This window comes from Eupeodes corollae, chromosome 2, assembly GCF_945859685.1.
Source record: "Eupeodes corollae chromosome 2, idEupCoro1.1, whole genome shotgun sequence".
NCBI lineage: Eukaryota > Metazoa > Arthropoda > Insecta > Diptera > Syrphidae > Eupeodes > Eupeodes corollae.
This window is the reverse complement of record NC_079148.1, coordinates 118,441,246-118,461,838: the sequence shown is the minus strand read 5'-3', so window position 1 is coordinate 118,461,838 and position 20,593 is coordinate 118,441,246. Positions and strand designations below refer to the sequence as shown.

Below are 20,593 nucleotides of genomic sequence, written 5' to 3'. Positions count from 1 at the left end.
GATGGAGAAGTTTGTTGGGTGAGTCCCTACTTAACACAGGACTGTAGCGCCACCTTAAGTAAGTAAGTAAAAACAATGACATTTTGCATCATCAAATATTATTTTTTATTTATTTATTTATTTTTTTTTATATTAAAGACTAAAAACAACAGTGGTCCCCCTACAAATTGTTTGGTCAAAGATCGAAAATTTAAATTTTCTCAAAAACGAACCGATGGATTTTTATTAATTTTTTTTCTAATTTTTCTTTTTTAACTTGGCTTCTTTCAATACAAACAAAATGTAGAACTACAGAACCGTAACTTTTCGGTTAAGTATTCTGAAGAACAAATGAACCGGTTTCATTAATTTCTTTACAAGCTCTTATACTGCCTTAAAAATATTTGATGAACAAAAATGTCAAATTTTGCTTTATGTATTAAAAAAAAAATTATATTTTTATCTTAAAAACGGGTCAATATTGTTTATCGAAAATTCAATGTTATGTGTATGATAATAAGTGTCAAGAAACTGCTTAGGTACTTAAAATATTTTTTAACTAAAACTGAAAAATTTTATATATAAAAAATTAATCAAAAAACAGCCGCTCTAACGATTTTCGAAACACATAACTAATAAATAAAGGTTTTGTTGATTATACAAGCTTATTTTATTGCTAAATTTATAAATAATTTAATTTTAAAATATAAGTTCTATTTATAAACAGAGTCTATGGATACAGAGGCAAATTCTTGCGATCAAGTCGTGCATTTTATTTTTCTTGTTACTCAAGTCGAAAATTGTTTCAACCAAACCTGTAGATCTCTTTACTTTATGAGTAAGGAAAGTTTTAAGATGTAAAGAATATGAACATTGTTTAACAAACTTAAGGTCATTTTTTTATTTATTTTTTCAAAAGTTTAAAGAATTCATTTTGGATAAATTATAGCGCACCCTACTTTAAAATAAAAAGGTTCAAAAATGCTACAGTGAGTTATCCAATTATTAAGGCCACAATACAAAAATCATATTTTCAGGATAACTATTTATTATTATTAAGGTCCTAAGAACGAAAAAGTTGACACAAATTGCAGATTGTTTTACAAACGAAGACTGTGTGTTTGTGCACGGCTCTGCGCCTTGCCTGAGGGAGTGACTCCTTACTTTCAATCGCAAGATTGTCTTGTCTTAAGTCCAAGATTTAAACTTCAATGAAATGTTATATTTTTCTAAAATATTTCCCTTATAATTAACCAACCAAAAATTAATACAAATATTGCGTATACGCCCCAGTGTATTTAAAAAAATTAGAAAACATGTTGTGAAGAAAATTACAAATCATTATTTATTTGGAGTTAAAATTAAATTTGAAAAAAAATAATCTCGATTTTTTGAAATATTATTCATTAACTATTTTTGGTTCGAAAGATAACGTCTTAAACTTTAAAAATGTGTTCACAAACAGTTAAACAAATCAGTAGTTTCGGATCTCAAAGCTTAGAATATTGAATAAGAGATCAAAAATAAATTAGGTGAAGCAAAAGTCCGTTAAAACTAGTGACTTACAACTCTCAACCATTCCTGTGTGCGAGTTGTCAGGGATGGAGGGGACCCACAGTTTTAAGCCGAATATGAACGGACAATTTTAGAAGGCACTTTCCATGACAAGAATTACGCAAGAGGCAGTACCAGTGAAAAAAATTTTAGATGGCACAGGCAGCGATCGAACCCAAGACCTCTGGCATAACAGTCCAACGCAGGTAAAATCAGTTTGATAAGCAACTATTTTCCCTAAATTTAAATCTTACTTATTTCTAAGCTCTTTTTGAGATTTGTATAGTAAGTTGTTAACCATACTACTCGACAGGTTTTTGGGGTCTATTATCCACAAGCTAGGCCTTTTAACGTCACCATCCAGGACCAATGCCAAAAATTGATTTTTGAATAAGTTATGGTTTGGACTTAGTTTCCTGGAATACGAGCCAAACAATGCTACAAAGTTTTAAAACTAAAAAAAGTGTCTTGTTTCCTATGAAAAGTAACTCTCATGTTTCCAATACCAAATTATAAACTACCAAAGCTTTGGAGGACCAAAATCAAATTCCCCGTTGTTTAGCTACCATATTTCCAGAAATTTTTTAACCTTAAATCAAGCTTTTAGGCAGTTTTTAAAGTTTTCAGTTTATTTAACATACAAATTTTGATGTTTAAGCTGTTTACATATTTTTTATTTACTTATAAATTAGTCCCTATTTATTTGTATCATTTTAAAAGCTTTTTTTGTATCGTGAGTTCTGAAGCATTATGATTCTAAATACCACCATTTGATTCCTTGAAAAGTGCTAAATAATATCATATTTTCACATAACGATGATATTTTTAACACATTCTATTGTTGATTCTGTTAATTGTTAAACATTTATGAGAGAGAGGAGACTTTTGACAACACAGCACAACACAATGAGTCACAAAGATCCTTGAAAAATCTATTTGCAACTGGTAGTACTAAGATGATCACATTTATTTCTTATCAGTTATCATCTTGTAATATTGTCTCTCAAAATTATCGTTTTTGTTGTTGTTATTATTTGAAAAGTGAAAACATTATCTGCTGAGTGTTTTCGAGATAATTATTTATTTTCTTTTCGCCAAAAGATCACGTACATTTTTACATTTTTCAGAAAGAATAATGCGAGGGCACGAAGGAATAGCTTAATGCTTAAAACCAAAACCTGTTTATATTTTTAGCTTTGATAAGTTGAATAAATAAGAGATAACGATTTGACAAAAATTCACTTTAATATTTTTTTGATGTATGAACGTTTTCCTTTCATCATATTGTTATCACAAAATGTAATTTTTTAATTCTTCTCGTGACAAACAGGTACCGAGATGTTTCCGGCTGAGCATATTAGATCTTTGCGCACAATTCCACCAAAGTAAAATCTGAAAACCGAATCGTCAATCGAATCCCCCCGAACGGATATTAAGATACAAAAAACGCGCGCACTAAATAAGATACATCTTTACGGAGCACTAGATAAGTATTCACTGATTGTGAATATGGTCGACATAACATTACGGAGCTTGATGTAGCTCACTTTTGCTTACACCAACGACCAGCGCCGCTACCGCAACCACACCCCCGACCTTCCCTCCACAAAAAAAAAAAACAAATCGATTGTTTTGATTCAAAGAAGAGGAGCCCAGTACGTTGACGACTGACGAAAAAGCATCAGAGTGGGTTGGATATCGAAATAGCCTACTTGTGCAGCATGTGGCCCGTCATTCGTCGTCGTTATCGTTGTTGTTGGTCTATGAATGAGCTTTTACACCACGGTTTATGACCGAACGACGACGACGACAACGACGACTATCGTCGACCGTAATAATAAAGAATCTTTAGACCGGGCTAGCTTCACGTTTTTCGGATGAATATTAGAATTTATGATCGGAAAAAGGGGGAGTTTTGGGGGGTTTATGATGGGACTAGAGAAAAGCTATGAATGAGTGTATGCTTAGCATGAATTTCATGACTTTTTTTTCTTATTAGCTTTTGATTAGTTTTTTTCTTTTGTGTATTTTGTATTGTTTTTGTTTTCGGATGTGCTGCTTTATAAAATACGACAGCGAAGATGACAAAGATGGTAACACTTTCATGATGATTTGTTTATTAACAGCTGAATGGATGTGTCATTGTTCATGTACGCATCGGAATTAAAGAGAGGGTTTTATGCCTATGCCTAAGCCTTTGCCTTAGGATGGATACTTCCGTATGTTTTAGGCTATGATTATGACACGAAGGTTTTATAGCTGGAATGAATGTATGTTAGATATTTGGGAATTATGATTTCTGAGTGCAGATTTGAAAGCCGTAATTTTTCTGTTTTGTTTGGAAAAGAAAAAAAAAAGATTTGGGTCATGATGAAGGGAAATTAAAACAAAGGACAATGGATATTTTTTTTAAGGGTATAGCTTAACAATCGAAGGACAGAATCATAAATTATGCAATCAATGTGTGACAATTTTATGTATGAATAGTGGGGGGGGGGCAAACTTGTGGGGATGAAGTAAGAATAGATATGACGGTTTGGAAAACTAACAAATACATCCTAAACAATGTGTGACTGTTTTTTTTAAATCATTTTAACATTCGAGGGAATGATTTTCATATTTGTGTTTTTTTTGGGAAAAAGTAAATCCCACTTTTTTAGTGGTTTTATATTATGTTTTGAAACAAATTCAATTATATTAGAATAATCAGTTAAAAGGCGAGTATTTTAGTTTAGGAAAATTTTATAAAACGAATGCTCTTTCCTCAAAATAATATAATTATTAAGCTGAAATATAGTGTGCTTCAGTTGATTAATTGAAGGCGTGGGGAAGGTAAAGTTTTTTGAAATATGTAAGTTTTTTTACAAAAAAAGTTAAAAGTTAATCTTTTTTAAAAAGAGTCTGACACATTTTTTGCATGGTTGATAGTTTTTTTTCGAAAAATAACCGAAAACATTAGGGTGTAGTGCATTATTTTAAAACAACATTGATAAAATTATATTTGTTGGTGGGAAATATTTTTTGTTGGGGTTATTTTGTACAAATAATTAGTATTTAAAAAAAAGTTTCAGAGAGAATAAATATTTTAATAGACTTTTTGACCCTATTAAATACATATATTTTTTTAATTTCGAGTAATTTGGGTGATCCTTCTGAACCCTGATATATTCAACACTTAGGGAAATTTGTAGGAATTGTCAAACAAAAATTAAACTCTCCAAAAAAATTGAGTTTTGTCAGATTTCTTCCAAGAAAATATGATTTTACAATTTTATCATTCAATGCGATCACCCACAGAACAGCTCGGTAGAGGAAGACCGAAGATCAGGTGGTGCTCACAAGTGGAAAATCACCCAACTTGAAAAGCGAAACTGGAGAGATCTAGCTAGGGACCGAACCCAGAGAGTCTTACTATTCCAATCCAATACGCTAAACTTTCGTAATCAAATGATATTTTGGATAGTGTCATAACTCGTGACGAATCGTATCAGTATTAGTAAAATTAAAATCGGAAAAGCTTCAGGACCTGATGGTATACCACTGGAATTCTTTAAATATTTAACAGAAAGGCTAACTTTAAATTAGTGACTGATAAAGCTTCGGTTCCCATCGTTCACCGAAATCAAGCATCAGTGAGAGTGGTTAGTAGAAAGATGGGGGACCCTCTCGAAACCTACCGCGTGCTGTTGTCATGTTTTCTTTCTTTCTGTTCTTTCTGTTCTTTCTCTTCTGTCCTTCTGTCTTGTATTAATGTCTTGTGTTGCTATCACCTTACATAGCCTTAGTTGCTCAAGGTGCTGAGTTCTCTACTCTGCACATTTATGGGCAGAGTAGTGTGAAATGTAATGTAATGTAATACAATTTCGGATACTGGAAGTATTCCAGAACAGTTAAAAAAATCCTTAAATTTTTCCCATACATAATGAAGGCAACATTGATGATCCATCCAACTACCGTGGGATATCCTTCCTCAACGCCACATACACAATTTTCGCAACATTATTAAATAACCGAATGACCCGTTGGATTCATGATAATAAGTTGCTTGGGGAATTTCAGGCAGGTTTTAGAAGTGGCTACGCGACTATCGACAGTAATTTTGTACTGCAAAGCATAGCGGCATTGAACAAAAAAAAAATCTCTACGTATTTTTTTTCGATTTCAAGGTCGCTCTTGATACCGTTGAACGCCGATCAGACAAATTTGGGCAGGCACTAGAAAGCATCTATTACGAAAATAAGGCAGCGGTATGGAATGGTACCGAAAAGTGGGAAAGTTTCGAATCGGAGATGGAAGTCAAGCAAGGTTGTTATTAAGCCCCAAATCGTTTTGCCTTGTTCATATGTTAAGGTTAAAGTGGCTGTTGGTTGGGAAGTCCAACACACTTAGACCAAAGTATGGTCCGTTGTGATACCACATGGATCAGTTGATCAGCTTCACTCGTCGAACCAATTGGAGCTCCGAATGAAGCGTAGGAGACAAATAATGCCAGCATTTTTTAGATCGCTGGTATCTTTGAAGTAGTAGTCTCCAAGGTGGATTATACGTCTTTGTGATATGGCAGGACATGTGCAACTCCATCAAAATTCATTTTCAGGGGCTCCAAGTCGAATAGCATGCCTTCCTATCAAGCAGTGCCCAGTCAGGACATAATACGTAGCTATGTGCTATCTACTCATAGAGAGTAATTGTTTTGAGCGCCTGGAGCTAAGATTAGGCAAAATTAGTTCAAACTGGTGGTGGTGATATTCTACCTGAAGTTTGTTTTCTATATGGTATCTTGCTTTAGCATAAGTTAACATGTAGCTAGGGGGATACCTATGCCTAGCATTGTGAGCCAGCAGGGGTAAAGTTGTTCCGCTTTTTGCAAGTTCGTCAGCTTTGCAATTTCCTTGAATATCTCTATGGCCCGGCATCCAGAGAAAGTGAATGTTGAACTGTGTTGCCATCTCCGTAAGAGATGATCAACAATTTAGGTCTGTTAGTGAGTTGGTGGAGACAGATTCTAGGGACTTTAACGCAGCTTGGCTATCCGAGAAGATGCGTATATCATTAATTGATATAACGTTTTCTCTAACCAATGATAGGACTTCTTTTATAGCCAGGATTTCAGCTTGGAACACGCTACAATGATCGGGTAGACGAAAGGAGAGACAGTCTATCTGAGTATACGCCTCCACCAACCCCATCCTCCGTTTTTGATCCGTCTGTATAAAAGTTTATAGGATCATCGATCAAAAATGATGTATTCTCCCAAGAAGACCTGGGATGTATAGTCACTTTGAAGCTATAGTTATTAAACTGAGGATGAAGTATGGTGTAGTCAATATTACTGTTTATAGTTCTGAACAAGTTCAAAACAGTAGTGTGGCCAATTCCATTATTGATCCACAGAGAGGAGGCTTGAAGCCGTATGGCTGTATTTGCTTGTTCATAGAGGACCTGATTGATTTTCTTCCTGGTGGAATTGAAATATCGAGGACACTCATCAAAGCCTTTCTTTTTGCAGATGACGTCATATTGTTTGCTTACTCGCCCGAAACCCTACACTTGATGATTAACCGACTAAATGTGTATTGCTGGTTATCGAATCTAAAAGTGTAGAAGGTATTCTGGAATGGTTCTGGTAGGACAGCCAGGAATGAGAAATGGCACTATGACAGAGAACCAATCGAGATTGGTATATAATAAAATATGGAGAAAACAAATATCTAGGATTTACCATAACCAGCAATCTTAATATGGAAACATAATTTAAAGAAAAGCTGATTAAATCTAGTAGGTCAATATCCGCAACATGGAAGAAGTGCTTTCCAAACTATATGATCTCAATCGAGACAGGATTATCACCGCTCTTCATCAAAACTATTAAATGTCATGTTGATTATATCAAAAAAGTATTTAATATGCCAGATGAAAGACTCCCAAAAATTTTGGCATTAAGAACAATTAAGAATAAAAATCTTTTGTATAAGAAGCTGGAAGACCATGCTGCCCACTGAAGAAAGGACTTTCGAATTGTTGATGAAAATGGTAATTACTGCGTAGACAACCTCCGGAATCTTATTGCAAATTTAGATGAAAAACTGAGAGCCGACGCTATTAATGAACCTACATGCTCGATGTATTGATCTACGTACAAACATCTAAATCACAATTTATGCGAACGTAACTACTATCGAAACGAGAACAAACAGGAGCTTATATGTCTTACCGCAATCAAATTATAAACGAATCCTTTTAAAACAGTAATTTATATTCTAAATGCTAATTCAAACAAAAAAATCTTCAAGTAGATAAACATTGTTAATTTTCAAACAGAAGTCAATCGGCATAGCCAAGCCTTAACGATTCTACTAAATTATTTTTGTAAACAATGTACATATATAAACGAATGTTAATAATTCGAATTATTTATCTATCTATCTATTAAAAGAATATTGCGTTTTAGGTTTTTTGGTACAACTATCATAGTTTTGGGTTATTTTAAATTTTGTCGGCAAATTTAGTACAAAATTATCTCTAACAAAAATAAAAGACTGATTTTTTTATGTAGCAACTTTTAATATTTTTGGTTGTTTCAAAATTTCGAATTTTAAACCATTACTCATTTTTTTAAACATCAATATCACTTCTAGATGTTTACTTCGGTTAAAATATAAAGCAATTTTAAGAATGTCCTTGCCCTAGTCCTAGTCCCTAGATTATAGATAATATTTTTTTCAAAACCAAAAACCAAATTGATATATAAACAATATTTAGCGAATAAAATTTAAAAAAAAAACGTTGTTTGTGGAGTATGATTAATATTTATTAAAAAAAACGCACGCGCCATAAAAATTTGTTTTTTGTTCTAAATTTTTTACAGATGGCTTTCGAGTTTAATTAAAAAATTTCACAAATCATCTTTTTAAAAAAATGGTAAATTCAATTTAAAAAATAAAAATAATTTTTTCCAGAAATTCGAATTGAAATTTTAATTGTAAAAAAAATTAACACAAATTTTCTTTCGTAAAAAATGTATAGCTCGAGATCATAATCCAACATGATATCACAAAGGTAGAGGAGTCGAAAAAAGTGAGTCCCCCGAACCCATCCTTTATTTTGTCTCTAAGTTTACTCAAGAACTAATGTACCAAATTCAATAACTTTTGTGTTCACAGTTTCTTATACTTTTTCGGTTTTGGGTAAACATTTTTAACTTCCCATAGGAAGTTATTGTAATGGGTCCCATTTGTCGAATTGAAAATGTTGACATTTACCGACGTTTTAAGGTCCCTTTTTTTTATAAAAAGCGCACACTCAAGGGGATATATTACCCTTATTATGTAGACACAGTGTGAGCACTAGGAAAGGGAGAGAGGGGTTGAAAGGAGATGTCGGTGCACATTGCTTTTGAATTCCTGAATATTGCAATAGCTGGGAAAGACAGAGTGTGGCAAGGCATTCCACATTCGCATAGTACGGCTAAAGAACGAATCTCTGTACTTGACAGTACGACCGAAGATGGGCTCGAGGGTATATTCCTAGAAGCGCGAGTATTACGGTTGAACTGTTTAAGGGGAGGAATGCAGCTGGCTATTTCTCTAGACCATAAACCATTAAAATAACGGTAAAGAAGCGTGAGACAAGAAACATTTCGACGATGTTCAAGTGACGTAAATGATCTTATGATGGTAATATCACCAATCAATCTAAATGCTCTACGTTCAATACTATCCAAGAGGCTTAAGTAAGTTGCAGGAGCACCAGCCCAGATATGGGAGTTATACTCAAGCTTTGGACGTATATAAGTCTTGTAAATAACAGCCAGATCAGAGGGGGAGAAAAACTTCTTGCATCGCCTTAGAAAACCCAAACATCTTGCGGCATTTTTGGCGATATCGCGGATGTGATCGTTCCACAAAAGGTGGTTGTTGATACACATACCAAGAATATCGAGATGTTCAGTTTCCTCGATGCAAGTGCCATTTATGGATAATGGCAGCGGGGGTATATTTCGCTTTAACGATACAAGACAGCATTGCGTTTTCGAAGCATTAAATTCCACTCGGTTTCTTATTCCCCATTGTACAATGCTGTTTAGGTCGGCATTTAATTAGCTTATCATATTTTGTCGTTGCAGTTCGACATCCGAAGAAGAGGGGTGTGAATCTGAAAACGAATATGAAAAGCTAAGAGTACTATCGTCAGCGAAACAATGTATTGGATTAGATGTTGCAGACAGGAAATCATTAATAAAAATGAGAAAGAGTGTTGGAGATAGAACAGAGCCCTGGGGCACACCAGCATTTATTTTGTGGTTTTCAGACTTGAATCCATCCAATACAACTTGCATTGAACGATTCGAAAGGTAATTACTAATCCAATGAAGGAGGGATTTCATGCAAACCGGAAGCACGCATTTTCGATAAGAGAGCCTGATGTCAAACCCTATCAAATGCTTTTGAAATATCTAGTGCAATAATCTTACTTTCTCCAAAACTATGTAAAGATTTGTCCCACTGTTCGGTGAGATGAACCATGAGATCACCAGTGGACCTATTGCTACGAAAGCCGTATTGCCGGTCATTAAGAAGCTTTTGATCTTTAAGATATTTCTTGAGCTGATAATTAATCAGCATTTCCATGACCTTGGAAAGAAGGGACATAAGTGCAATCGGTCGATAATTAGACGGTGAGGAAGATTCGCCTTTTTTGGGAATAGGCTGGACAAATACGGTTTTCCATCCGCTCGGAACGAGACCTGAGGAGTAGGACAGATGAAAAAGCTTACGCAGTGGTTTTGCCAGCGATGAAGAACACCTCTTCAGAACAATAGCGGGGATACCATCCGGACCAGCATATTTGTGTACGTTAAGATCTTTTAGGACTCTCGCTACAGTACGAGTGCGAAAAAAGATTTTCCCCATAGAATCATTAACTCGCTCAAGTACAGGCGGAGTCATAACACTCACTGGCAGAGTTGAATTGGCGGCGAACTGTCTAGCAAAGAGATTTGCTTTCTCTAAAGAGCTAACAAATGGAGTGTCATTCACAACGAGCGTAGGAACCGCGGAAGAGGAAGAATTCCTCATATTTTTTACAATTGACCAAAAATGTTGACTGCCTTTGGGACATTGCAGTATTTTTTGCGTAATTTTTTGTCATGTAAAAATTTGGTCCGTCAAATATGGGCGTTGCAGGCCTTCCTGGCTTGCTTGAACTTATTCCGGTTTTCCTCAGTTGGATTGGGTTTAAAACAACGGAATCTTACCTTCTTAACCCTAATAACCTCTTTACAGCTCGCATCGAACCATTCGTTTTCCTTAGGTCTGATGCTTTTGACCCTATTTGGGATAAAAGTTCTCATTCCCAGGAGAATCAAACTTTTGATCATATCAGCGCTGGCGTCAACGTCACTATCGAGGAAGCATAGTGACCAGTTAAAGATCCTGAAGTAATTATTGAGACCGTCCCAGTTGGCTTTCTCGTATTGCCGAACGGTTCTCTTAGGAGCTCTTTCTTTAACTGGAGAATCGAAATAAAAGATTTTTTGGAAAGATGTCTGTGCGTGATATATATATATAATAGTGCAGAAATATGCAGAAAGGGGTCCCAAGAAAATTGAGTAGGTGTTTTTTTACCATAACATTTAAAAAAAATTGGTGAAAATATTGGTTAACTCTAAATATCTCACAAACTAATGACGCTAAAGACTTGAATTAAATTGTATATAATTAATTGTAATGTGATACCAAACCAGTATATTTTTGGGAAAAAATCAATATAACAGTTTTGTTTATAAAAAATAAAAACCTGAGAAAAAAAAGTTAGTAAATAAATAAATAAATTGATTTCGACTCAAATATCTTTTCAAAACTTCGAGATATTGACTTTTATCTTTTAAAAAATTATGTTGTCAACATTTAGTAAAAAATTTGAGAAAAATTAAATTGAAAGTTTTTTTTACATAAAACCCCTAAAAAAATTACTCAATGTTCGTAAAAATTGATTTTCGATTTTAATATCTTTTCAAAAATTTGAAATTATGGCTTTCAACTAATTTTATCTTATAAGGATTATTGTTTTAAATATTCCGAAAAATATTCAGTATTTTTTTTTTAAATCCAACATCCGTTTTTTCATAAAAAAATAAAATCTACAAAAAATAGTACGCAAATTTGGTAAAGTTTAATGTTCGGTTCTTGATTAATTTCATTCATCCAATTTGTAAAAATTTAAGAAATGCTACTTAAATTGGTAAAAATTTGTTTTTGACTAAAAATTTATTTAACAAAACTAGATTTTCAAATAAAACTATTTCTCAATGTGAAAAACATTGTTGGTAATTTTAAAATTTTTAAGAATAATTCAACTGGAAACTTTTTTAACCCAACACAAAAATCTGCAAACTTTCAACCAAGTTAAATCGACAGACGCGATGGGAAGTTATCAGTGTGGGTCCTGTTTTTCTTTTTCAAATGACAACGCTTTTATGTTGTTTTTTTGTCGGACCCTTTTATCACACCCACGAATGTGACAAACTTAGTATCACTAAACTGTCATATTATCCTAGCGGGAAATATTTTGAACTTCAAAGGGCTTGGCACAAATTGTAATGAAAGAAGCCATAGTTATTAGTTATTTTTTTTATCAAATTGTTTGATATTAAATTTTGCTTAAAATTAATAAACCTAATTAATTATTTTCAAAACCTGCAAAAATTATCTTATAATTTCTCACTATTTTATAACATTTCATACAATAATATCTAATTTTTACTTGTTATATGGAAGATAACATAAGTTGCGATCTAATCATCAACAAATCTGCTTTAATAACATCAGAAATTAATGTCCTAATAACAATGTAAGATTATATCAAAGTATGTAATTAAAAAAACCTAATTTCCAACACGAGCCACTAACTAACAAGGCTTTACAATAAACTGGTCCATTTCAATTATGTTTATAGGTTTGCATAATTTCTGTAATCATGGTCCAAATTCTATCTTTAGTCGAACTTTTCTTTAATTCATAAATGTCCACCCTAACCGTTGTGTCCTCTTTTTCATTTTATTCTTGGGCTATTTTTTTTTGTTTGTATTTTAATGTAATACATGACACTTATACCATTAAGTGACGCAATTTAGTGCCACTTTAATTCTTTTAGGCATGGCAGTAATTGTATTTTATGACATTGCGTTTATCATAATATACTCTTCATCTTCTTCATCTTCCAAGTTGCACAGAAGATTTATTTTAATGTTGTTGTTTGTTTAATGTTTAATGCAACGAACAATGCAATGCAAACAATTTGTTTGTTGCAGTGATATACATATAGTTCGAAATACATTGCAGTAAATATATATTGTCATTATTATGATGAGTTCATCATAATCACCATCATATTGTTAGAAGACTGGGAGACTATTATTATTATGATTATTATTGGACAAGATGATGTGTGACAACGATGAAGCTGAAGAAGAAGACGAAGCTGAAGCTGAAGCCCACTGACTGACTGACTCTTTAAATCGAATTAAATTATTTTGTTGTTGTACTGAATATATACGAAAGTGCAATTGTGCAGAAATCATTTTAATTAAATTTATTCACAATAAGATGATAATCTACTTTACTTTGGTGCCTTTTAGTCTTTTTTGTTCATATTACAATTTATAGTTTTGAAAATATAAACTTTCGTCGACTTTGCATTATTTTAGAGAGAGATATGTACCTATATATAGGAAAGTGGGTGTGATGTGATGTAAAAGGATAAACGTATTCTTAAGAAAACAAACTTTATCTTCATCATCATCATCATCACTGATGACAAAACACAATACACAACCCTTAAAAATCAAAAACTCTCTCTCTCTGTTCTTTGAACGGGTAAACTGACAGATTTTAATTGGATTTTATAAATTTACAACCAACACAACCCCAAGTGAGTTGGTTTTATTTTACCTCCATAAACATATGCTTCCTTAATTCATTTCACATGTATGTACGTACTTACATATGTATTACCCTTAATGAAGGTTCCTCATACTTAAGCATGTTTACCATTTGTGACACTTTGATAAGGGTTAACCTGAACATGGAGGTAAAGTAATTAAACAAAAATATCAATATCAAAGTAAAAAGGATGTTATTTTGATATTTTGATGAAATTTTGCGCTGTGTTTTTCATTTTATATTTTTTAATTAATCAAAAATGAAAAATCAATTAATTTAACTTTTTGAGAAACACGAAATATTACAAAATGCACTAAATTTGAAATAATTCCAATATGAGTTCGATATTCGAATGAGGTCTTCTAATTATAGAATTTTGTTTTAAATATTTTTCCCAAGTGTTTTTAAATGCTGAATTTGCTGATCATAAGTGCAGATATTGGGGGGCGATATTTATATTGTATCCTCTTAGGTCTAAAGAAGGAAATGACCACTTCAGCTATTTTTATAAATAATCAATATTTTTTCATGAGATTTTTAAAATTATATCTATAAGAGGATAAAATCTCTATTCAATTAATAAGATTATAGGAATCGGAAAAAAAAACAATATTTTCGATGAAAAAGAAATCAGCAACATCATTGGTTGGTGTTGCAGAAACAAAGTATTACAACAGCTTAACATTCAATATGAAAAAGTCTTAATGCCTAAAATTTGTAGATACATTTATACTTCAAGGGACTTTTTTCTGTTGGTAATGAAAAAGTAACCGGAAGACCGAAATTAACAAAAAACAAATATTATTTTAGATTATTAAAGTTTTCAAAATTCTTTCTTTTGTAGGTAATATTTTTTTTAATAAGGATTTAAAAATATTTAAATTTTTTTCATGCAAACGTTTTAACTCTTTCCGGGGCACTACTAGAACAAAAATTAAGCGACATTTTCGTAAAAATAATTTTATTAAAGTCCTGTTATTATAAATATTATCTCTCTCACTCAAAACATATCTTTTTTTTTGTAGACATTGGTTTCAATTTCAATAGAAACGAGATATTTAGTTTATACCATTGCACATTAAAACATAAACAAATTATAAAATAGGTTTTACGGTTTTTATACCACCGGCCCAGAAAATGTTAAAGAAAAAAAAGTTAAGTTGTTTTCTTAAAAATCACACAGTTGTTCAAAATGTTTATTTTTTTTTTAAACTTTCATGAATCAATTCTGGATTGAATTTTGCTTAAAATTTCAAAGTAGGACCGATCCAGTTCAAACCAAATTTAAAATTAGATGCTGGGTGCGAGGCGACCAACACTTATAACTTCCAACTAAAAACTTCCTCCTAAAAATTTGGAAATTATAACGGTTTATCCATTTTACGGTATAGGGCTGGAATTCGACATATGTCAAACTAAGATTTTAAACCAATTTTTAATTATTTAAATTATCGTCCAATTGCCGAAATTGTAAATAGTTCCGCTCGTACCACTGAAAATATCGCTGCTGTAAGTAAAAGTGTTAGCGAAGACCCGAATGTGTTGATTCCTTGTCGTTCTTAGGAATTAAGACTGTCTTGCGGCACATAATGGCATGTTTTGGAAGTCAGCTTACCAGTCACCACATCGTAGATACTTCGAATGGGTGCTTGAACAACAGGCGGTGATTTTTTACTTCTTCGAAAACGATGATGGAACGGCTGTCGCCGTCATTTGGGAGCCTTATGGTCATATGATAACCGACTTTTTTGCCTGCTTTTGAAGAATGAGACTTGGAGAATATCTGATGGTTTCAACAAGACGTTGCCAAATGCCACACAACTCAACCGAAAATGGCTTTATTGCAAGAGATATTTAAAGGCCGTGTAATCAACCTGTCAACAACCTGAAAGGTCCTTATCAGTGTGGTTTTAGACCAGGAAAGTCCACAGTCGATCAAATATTCACATCACGGAAGATCCTGGGAAAGACCCAAGAACACCAAATCGACAGCCACCATTTTTTCATCAATTTCAAGGCCGCATATGACAGCATCTACATGGACGAGCTGTATAGAGCCATGTCTAGTTTTGGCATCCCTGCCAAACTCGTCTGTTTGTGCAGGACGACCATGGAGAATTCACGCTGCTCCATAAAGGTTGGAAACAACTTAACAGAACCTTTTGATGTCAAAAAAGGTTTTAGACAAGGTGATGCGCTGTCATGTGATTTTTTTAACATCGTGATTGAAAGAATAGTGCAGGGCTCACACGGCAACACTAAAGGCACTACCATTCAAAAGTCTGTCCAATTACTAGCATATGCTGATTACATTGACATAATCGGAAGAGTGATGTCAATGGGGCTTTTGTGAGTATTGAGGCAGAGGTGGCAAAAATGGGTTTAACGGTTAATGAGGGCAAAACAAGGTACATGCTGTCGTCAAGAAAGGACATACAACACCGACACTTCCTGGTTAAAACGTCACCATGGACAGACGTAGTGAGGTAGTCAAGGACTTCGTCTATCTAGGCTCCGCTGTAAACGCACAAAACAACACCAGCGCTGAGATCAAACGAAGAATAACTCTTGCTAACCGCTGTTTCTTTGGACTAAGAAAGCAATTTAGTGGTAAAGTCCTCTCTCGAAGGACCAAAGTATTGCTTTATAAGACCCTTATCATCCCGTCCTGCTATTCGGTGCAGAAGCATGGACTATGACAAAAGGGGATGAAAGCACTTTGGGTCGATTCTAGAGAAAAGTTCTTCGTGTGATCTACGGTAATAATCTGATTCCTAAACAATAATTGTTTAGGAATCAGATTTTAAGCTGTTTTTAAATTCAATTTTTATCAAACATAACAAATTACTCTTACTAAAGTTTTAAATTTGCCCCTATGCTCCAGGAGGAGTTAAAGTGCTGCTACTAGCAGCCGAAATCGAAGAAGAAGAAAGATTTGAGTTTAAATGAATCAACTAAAGGAAACTATCGAAAATTCTATACAGACGTTAAAATTGTTGCTTTTGTAGTACGAAGTTTGCTAAGAAACGGTACAATTTATTTCTTAAAGCATCGATTAGATTGTTCGAAAAATATTTTTATTATAAAAAATAGAAGTTCTGGCAGAAAAAATCCAACTAAGACTTACAAAAAACGATTTTGAAGAAACATAAACTGAGGAGTTTTTTTACAACATTCAAAAATATTTTTTTTTTTTTTTTTTATAATAAACACACACTCAAGGGGATATTACTACCCTTATTATGCAGATGCACAGTGTGAGCACTAGGAAGAGGAGAGAGGGTTTAAAAGGAGATGTCGGTGCACATTGGTTTTGAATTCCTGAATATTGCAATGTCTAGGAAAGACAGAGTGTGGTAAGGCATTCCACATTCGCATAGTACGGCTAAAGAACGAATCTCTGTATTTGACAGTACGACCGAAGTTGGGCTCGAGGGTATACTGATGAGCATTCCTAGAAGCGCGAGTATTACGGTTGAACTGTTTAAGGGGAGGAATGCAACTGGCTATTTCACTAGAGCATAAGCCGTTAAAATAACGGTAAAAAAGGGTCAGACAAGAGACCTTACGACGATGTTCAAGCGAAGTAAATGAACTTATGATGATATTATCACCTATCAATTTAAATGCTCTACGTTCAATACTATCCAAGAGGCTTAAGTTAGTTGCAGGAGCACCAGCCCAGAGATGGGAGTTATACTCAAGCTTTGGACGTATGTAAGTCTTGTAGATAACAGCCAGATCAGAAGGGGTGAAATATTTCTTGCATCGCCTAAGAAAACCCAAACACCTTGCGGCATTTTTGGCGACATCGCGTATGTGATCATTCCATAAGAGGTGGTTGGTGACACACATACCGAGAATATCGAGGTGTTCAGTCTCATTGATGCAAGTGCCATCCATGGATAATGGCAATGGGGGTATATCTCGCTTTAACGATACAAGACAGCATTGGGTTTTCGAAGCATTAAATTCCACGCGGTTTTTTAATCCCCATTGAACAATGCTGTTTAGATCGGAATTTAATGAGCTTATCATATTTTGTCGTTGCAGTTCCACATCCGAAGAAGAGGGATGTGAGTCTGAAAACGAATATGAAAAGCTAAGAGTACTATCGTCAGCGAAACAATGTATTGGATTAGATGTTACAGACAGAAGATCATTAATAAAAATGAGAAAGAGTGTTGGAGATAAAACAGAGCCCTGGGGCACACCAGCATTTATTTTATGGTTTTCAGACTTGAATCCATCCAATACTACTTGTATTGAACGATCCGAAAGGTAATTACTAATCCAATGAAGCAGGGATTCATGAAAACCGAATGCACGCATTTTCGATAAGAGAGCCTGATGCCAAACCCTATCAAATGCTTTTGAAATATCAAGTGCAATAATCTTACTTTCTCCAAAACGATGTAAAGATTTGCTCCACTGTTCGGTGAGATGAACCATGAGATCACCAGTGGACCTATTGCTACGAAAGCCGTATTGCCGGTCATTAAGAAGCTTTCGATCTTCAAGATATTTCTTGAGCTGATAATTAATCAGCGTTTCCATGACCTTGGAAAGAAGGGACGTAAGTGCAATCGGTCGGTAGTTAGAGGGTGAGGAAGATTCGCCTTTTTTGGGAATAGGCTGGACAAATGCCGTTTTCCATCCGCTCGGAACGAGACCTGAGGAGTAGGACAGATGAAAATGCTTACGCAGTGGTTTTGCCAGCGTTGAAGAACACCTCTTCAGAACAATAGCGGGGATACCATCCGGACCAGCGTATTTATGTGTGTTTAGATCTCTTAGGACTCTTGCCACAGTACGAGTGCGAAAAAAGATTGGTCCCATAGAATCACTAACTCGCTCAAGTACAGGCGGAGTCATAACACTCACTGGCAGCGTAGAATTGGCGGCGAACTGCCTAGCAAAGAGATTAGCTTTCTCTAAAGAGCTAACAAAAGGAGTGTCATTATCAACGAGCGTAGGAACCGAAGAAGGGGAAGAATTCCTCATGTTTTTTACAAATGACCAAAAATTTTTACTGCCTTGGGGACATTGCAGTATTTTTTGCCGTAAATTTTGGTCATGTAAAAATTTGGTCCGTCGAATATGGGCGTTGCAGGCCTTCCTGGCTTGTTTGAACTTTTTCCGGCTTTCCTCAGTACGGTTGGCTTTATAGCAACGGAAACTAACCTCTTTGGCCCTAATAACCTCTTTACAGCTCGCATCAAACCAAGCGTTTCCCTTGGGTCTGATACTTTTAACCCTGTTTGGTATAAAAGTTCTCATTCCCAGGAGAATTAAACTTGTGATCATATCAGCGCTGGCGTCAACGTCACTATCGAGGAAGCATAGTGACCAGTTAAAGATCCTGAAGTAATTATTGAGGCCGTCCCAGTTGGCTTTCTCGTATTGCCAAACGGTTCTCATAGGAGCTCTTTCTTTAACTGAACAGTTTTGACACGAGAAATTTGCTGATATAACACAATGGTCAGATGTGCCTAGAGGAGATAGAACACTAACAGTGTACTTATCAGGGTCAGAGGTAAGAAACAAGTCAAGAGTGTTTTCTGCTCGACCTTCAACGTCCGATATTCGGGTGGGCTCGTTGACAAGCTGAGTTAGGTGGTTCAACTCAGCGAAGATTTCTGCACACACTCCATCGGGTGTTGTCTGGCCTGAATGTTGAAGCCATGAAGAATTGTGTACATTGAAATCGCCCGTAACAACGATTTCAGTGCGAGGATAGGACGAAACAATTCTTCGGATGAAATCAGACAAAGCTTCAAATTCACGAGAAGTTGATACTCTGTCTAAATTTGGGCTTCGATAAAGGAAGCAGTAGTGAATGATTTGCTTATTCACGGAGAATTTAAACCACATATAATTAAAAAAGGAATTGGTGCAAAGACCAAACTTTTTGTAAATGTTGATACAAAAAATATATTTTTTTTTAATTAACTAAACTTCAAAAGATAAAAGAAAACATTAAAAACAGCAATCAGTATATTGTGCTACAATAAATAGTTACTTTTAAGGTGTTAGCGAAAAGTCCTGGTAGCTATCGCTCTATCTAGTTTTTAATTATTGATAGTGTAATTTATTTATATTTCAATAAAATTATAATAATAATAATAATAATAATAATAATACTTTTAAGATAACCTGTTGCAATTGAAAATTGCAAATATTCTTCAAGACATTTTTTTTAAATTCACGTATCAAAGATTTTTATTTTGTTTATAATGGAAAGAATGTTTGTACCTTAAAAAAATAAATACAAATTTTTACTTGCGACATTTGTGCAAAATTTCGAACTCGAGATTTTAATCAAACATGATGTTACGATGGTAGAGACGTCGAAAAAAATGGTACCTCGATTCCGTCTGTCTGTACAGCCTAAACCATTAGGTCGATTGATTAAACTTGGAAGTTAAGGTTTGGAGCAGATTCGTTCTAGCGGTTTTTTAATTTTTGTTTTAAATATCAAAACCAACAATGGCCCCCATACAATTTTTTCGGTCAAAGAACGAAAATTCGAATTTTTTCAAAAACAAACCAATAGATTTTTTTTTTTAATTTTGTCGAAAACTTTATTTTTTAACTTGGCTTCTTTCATATTTTTATTGCTCAGGAAAGGTACCTCATAGAACGATTATTATGTTTTATTTTTATTTTCTCAGCAACTTATGAACCGAATTCAATAATTTTTTTTGAACGAGCTCTTATATTGACTTAACAATTTTTGATTATCAAAAATGAAATTTTTTTGTTTGGATTTTTATAAAAATGTTGATTTTTTTTCAAAATTCCATATCTCAAAAACGGTTCAACATTTTAAATGTAGTGCGTATATTTATAATCAATAAATAACTGCATATTAAGAATATTTTTAGAACAAAATTAAAAAATTTTATTTATAAAAAACTAATTTAAAAAAAAACCGCAAATGAAGGGTTTTTTAATTTTAAAATGGCATTTAAATTTTTGTAGACAAACCTATTTTCAGGATCTTAAATTAAATGTGCATAAAAGTGCATGATGTGCCATCTGTTTACAATTTCAACATACATGTTCTTTCTCTTTCTTCTCTTCAGATAATTTATTTTCCATCCTGGCTCTTCCAA

The 20,593-nt window shown here is 33.9% G+C and overlaps 1 protein-coding gene across 5 annotated transcripts in view; it reads right to left on the bottom strand.

The window, feature by feature from the left end:
- Window positions 1-20,593, bottom strand: part of LOC129947395 (hippocampus abundant transcript 1 protein) — a 134,654-nt gene that overhangs the window by 37,579 nt on the left and 76,482 nt on the right. The window contains exon 1 of one of the 5 annotated variants that reach the window (XM_056057934.1): window positions 2,298-2,318. The exons of the other annotated variants lie outside the window; for them this stretch is intronic. Within the exon in view, the coding sequence (XP_055913909.1) occupies window positions 2,298-2,303 (6 nt within the window). The 5' untranslated portion in view covers window positions 2,304-2,318. Of the gene's footprint in view, window positions 1-2,297; window positions 2,319-20,593 lie in introns of those variants that run through there. 5 annotated transcript variants of the gene reach the window in all.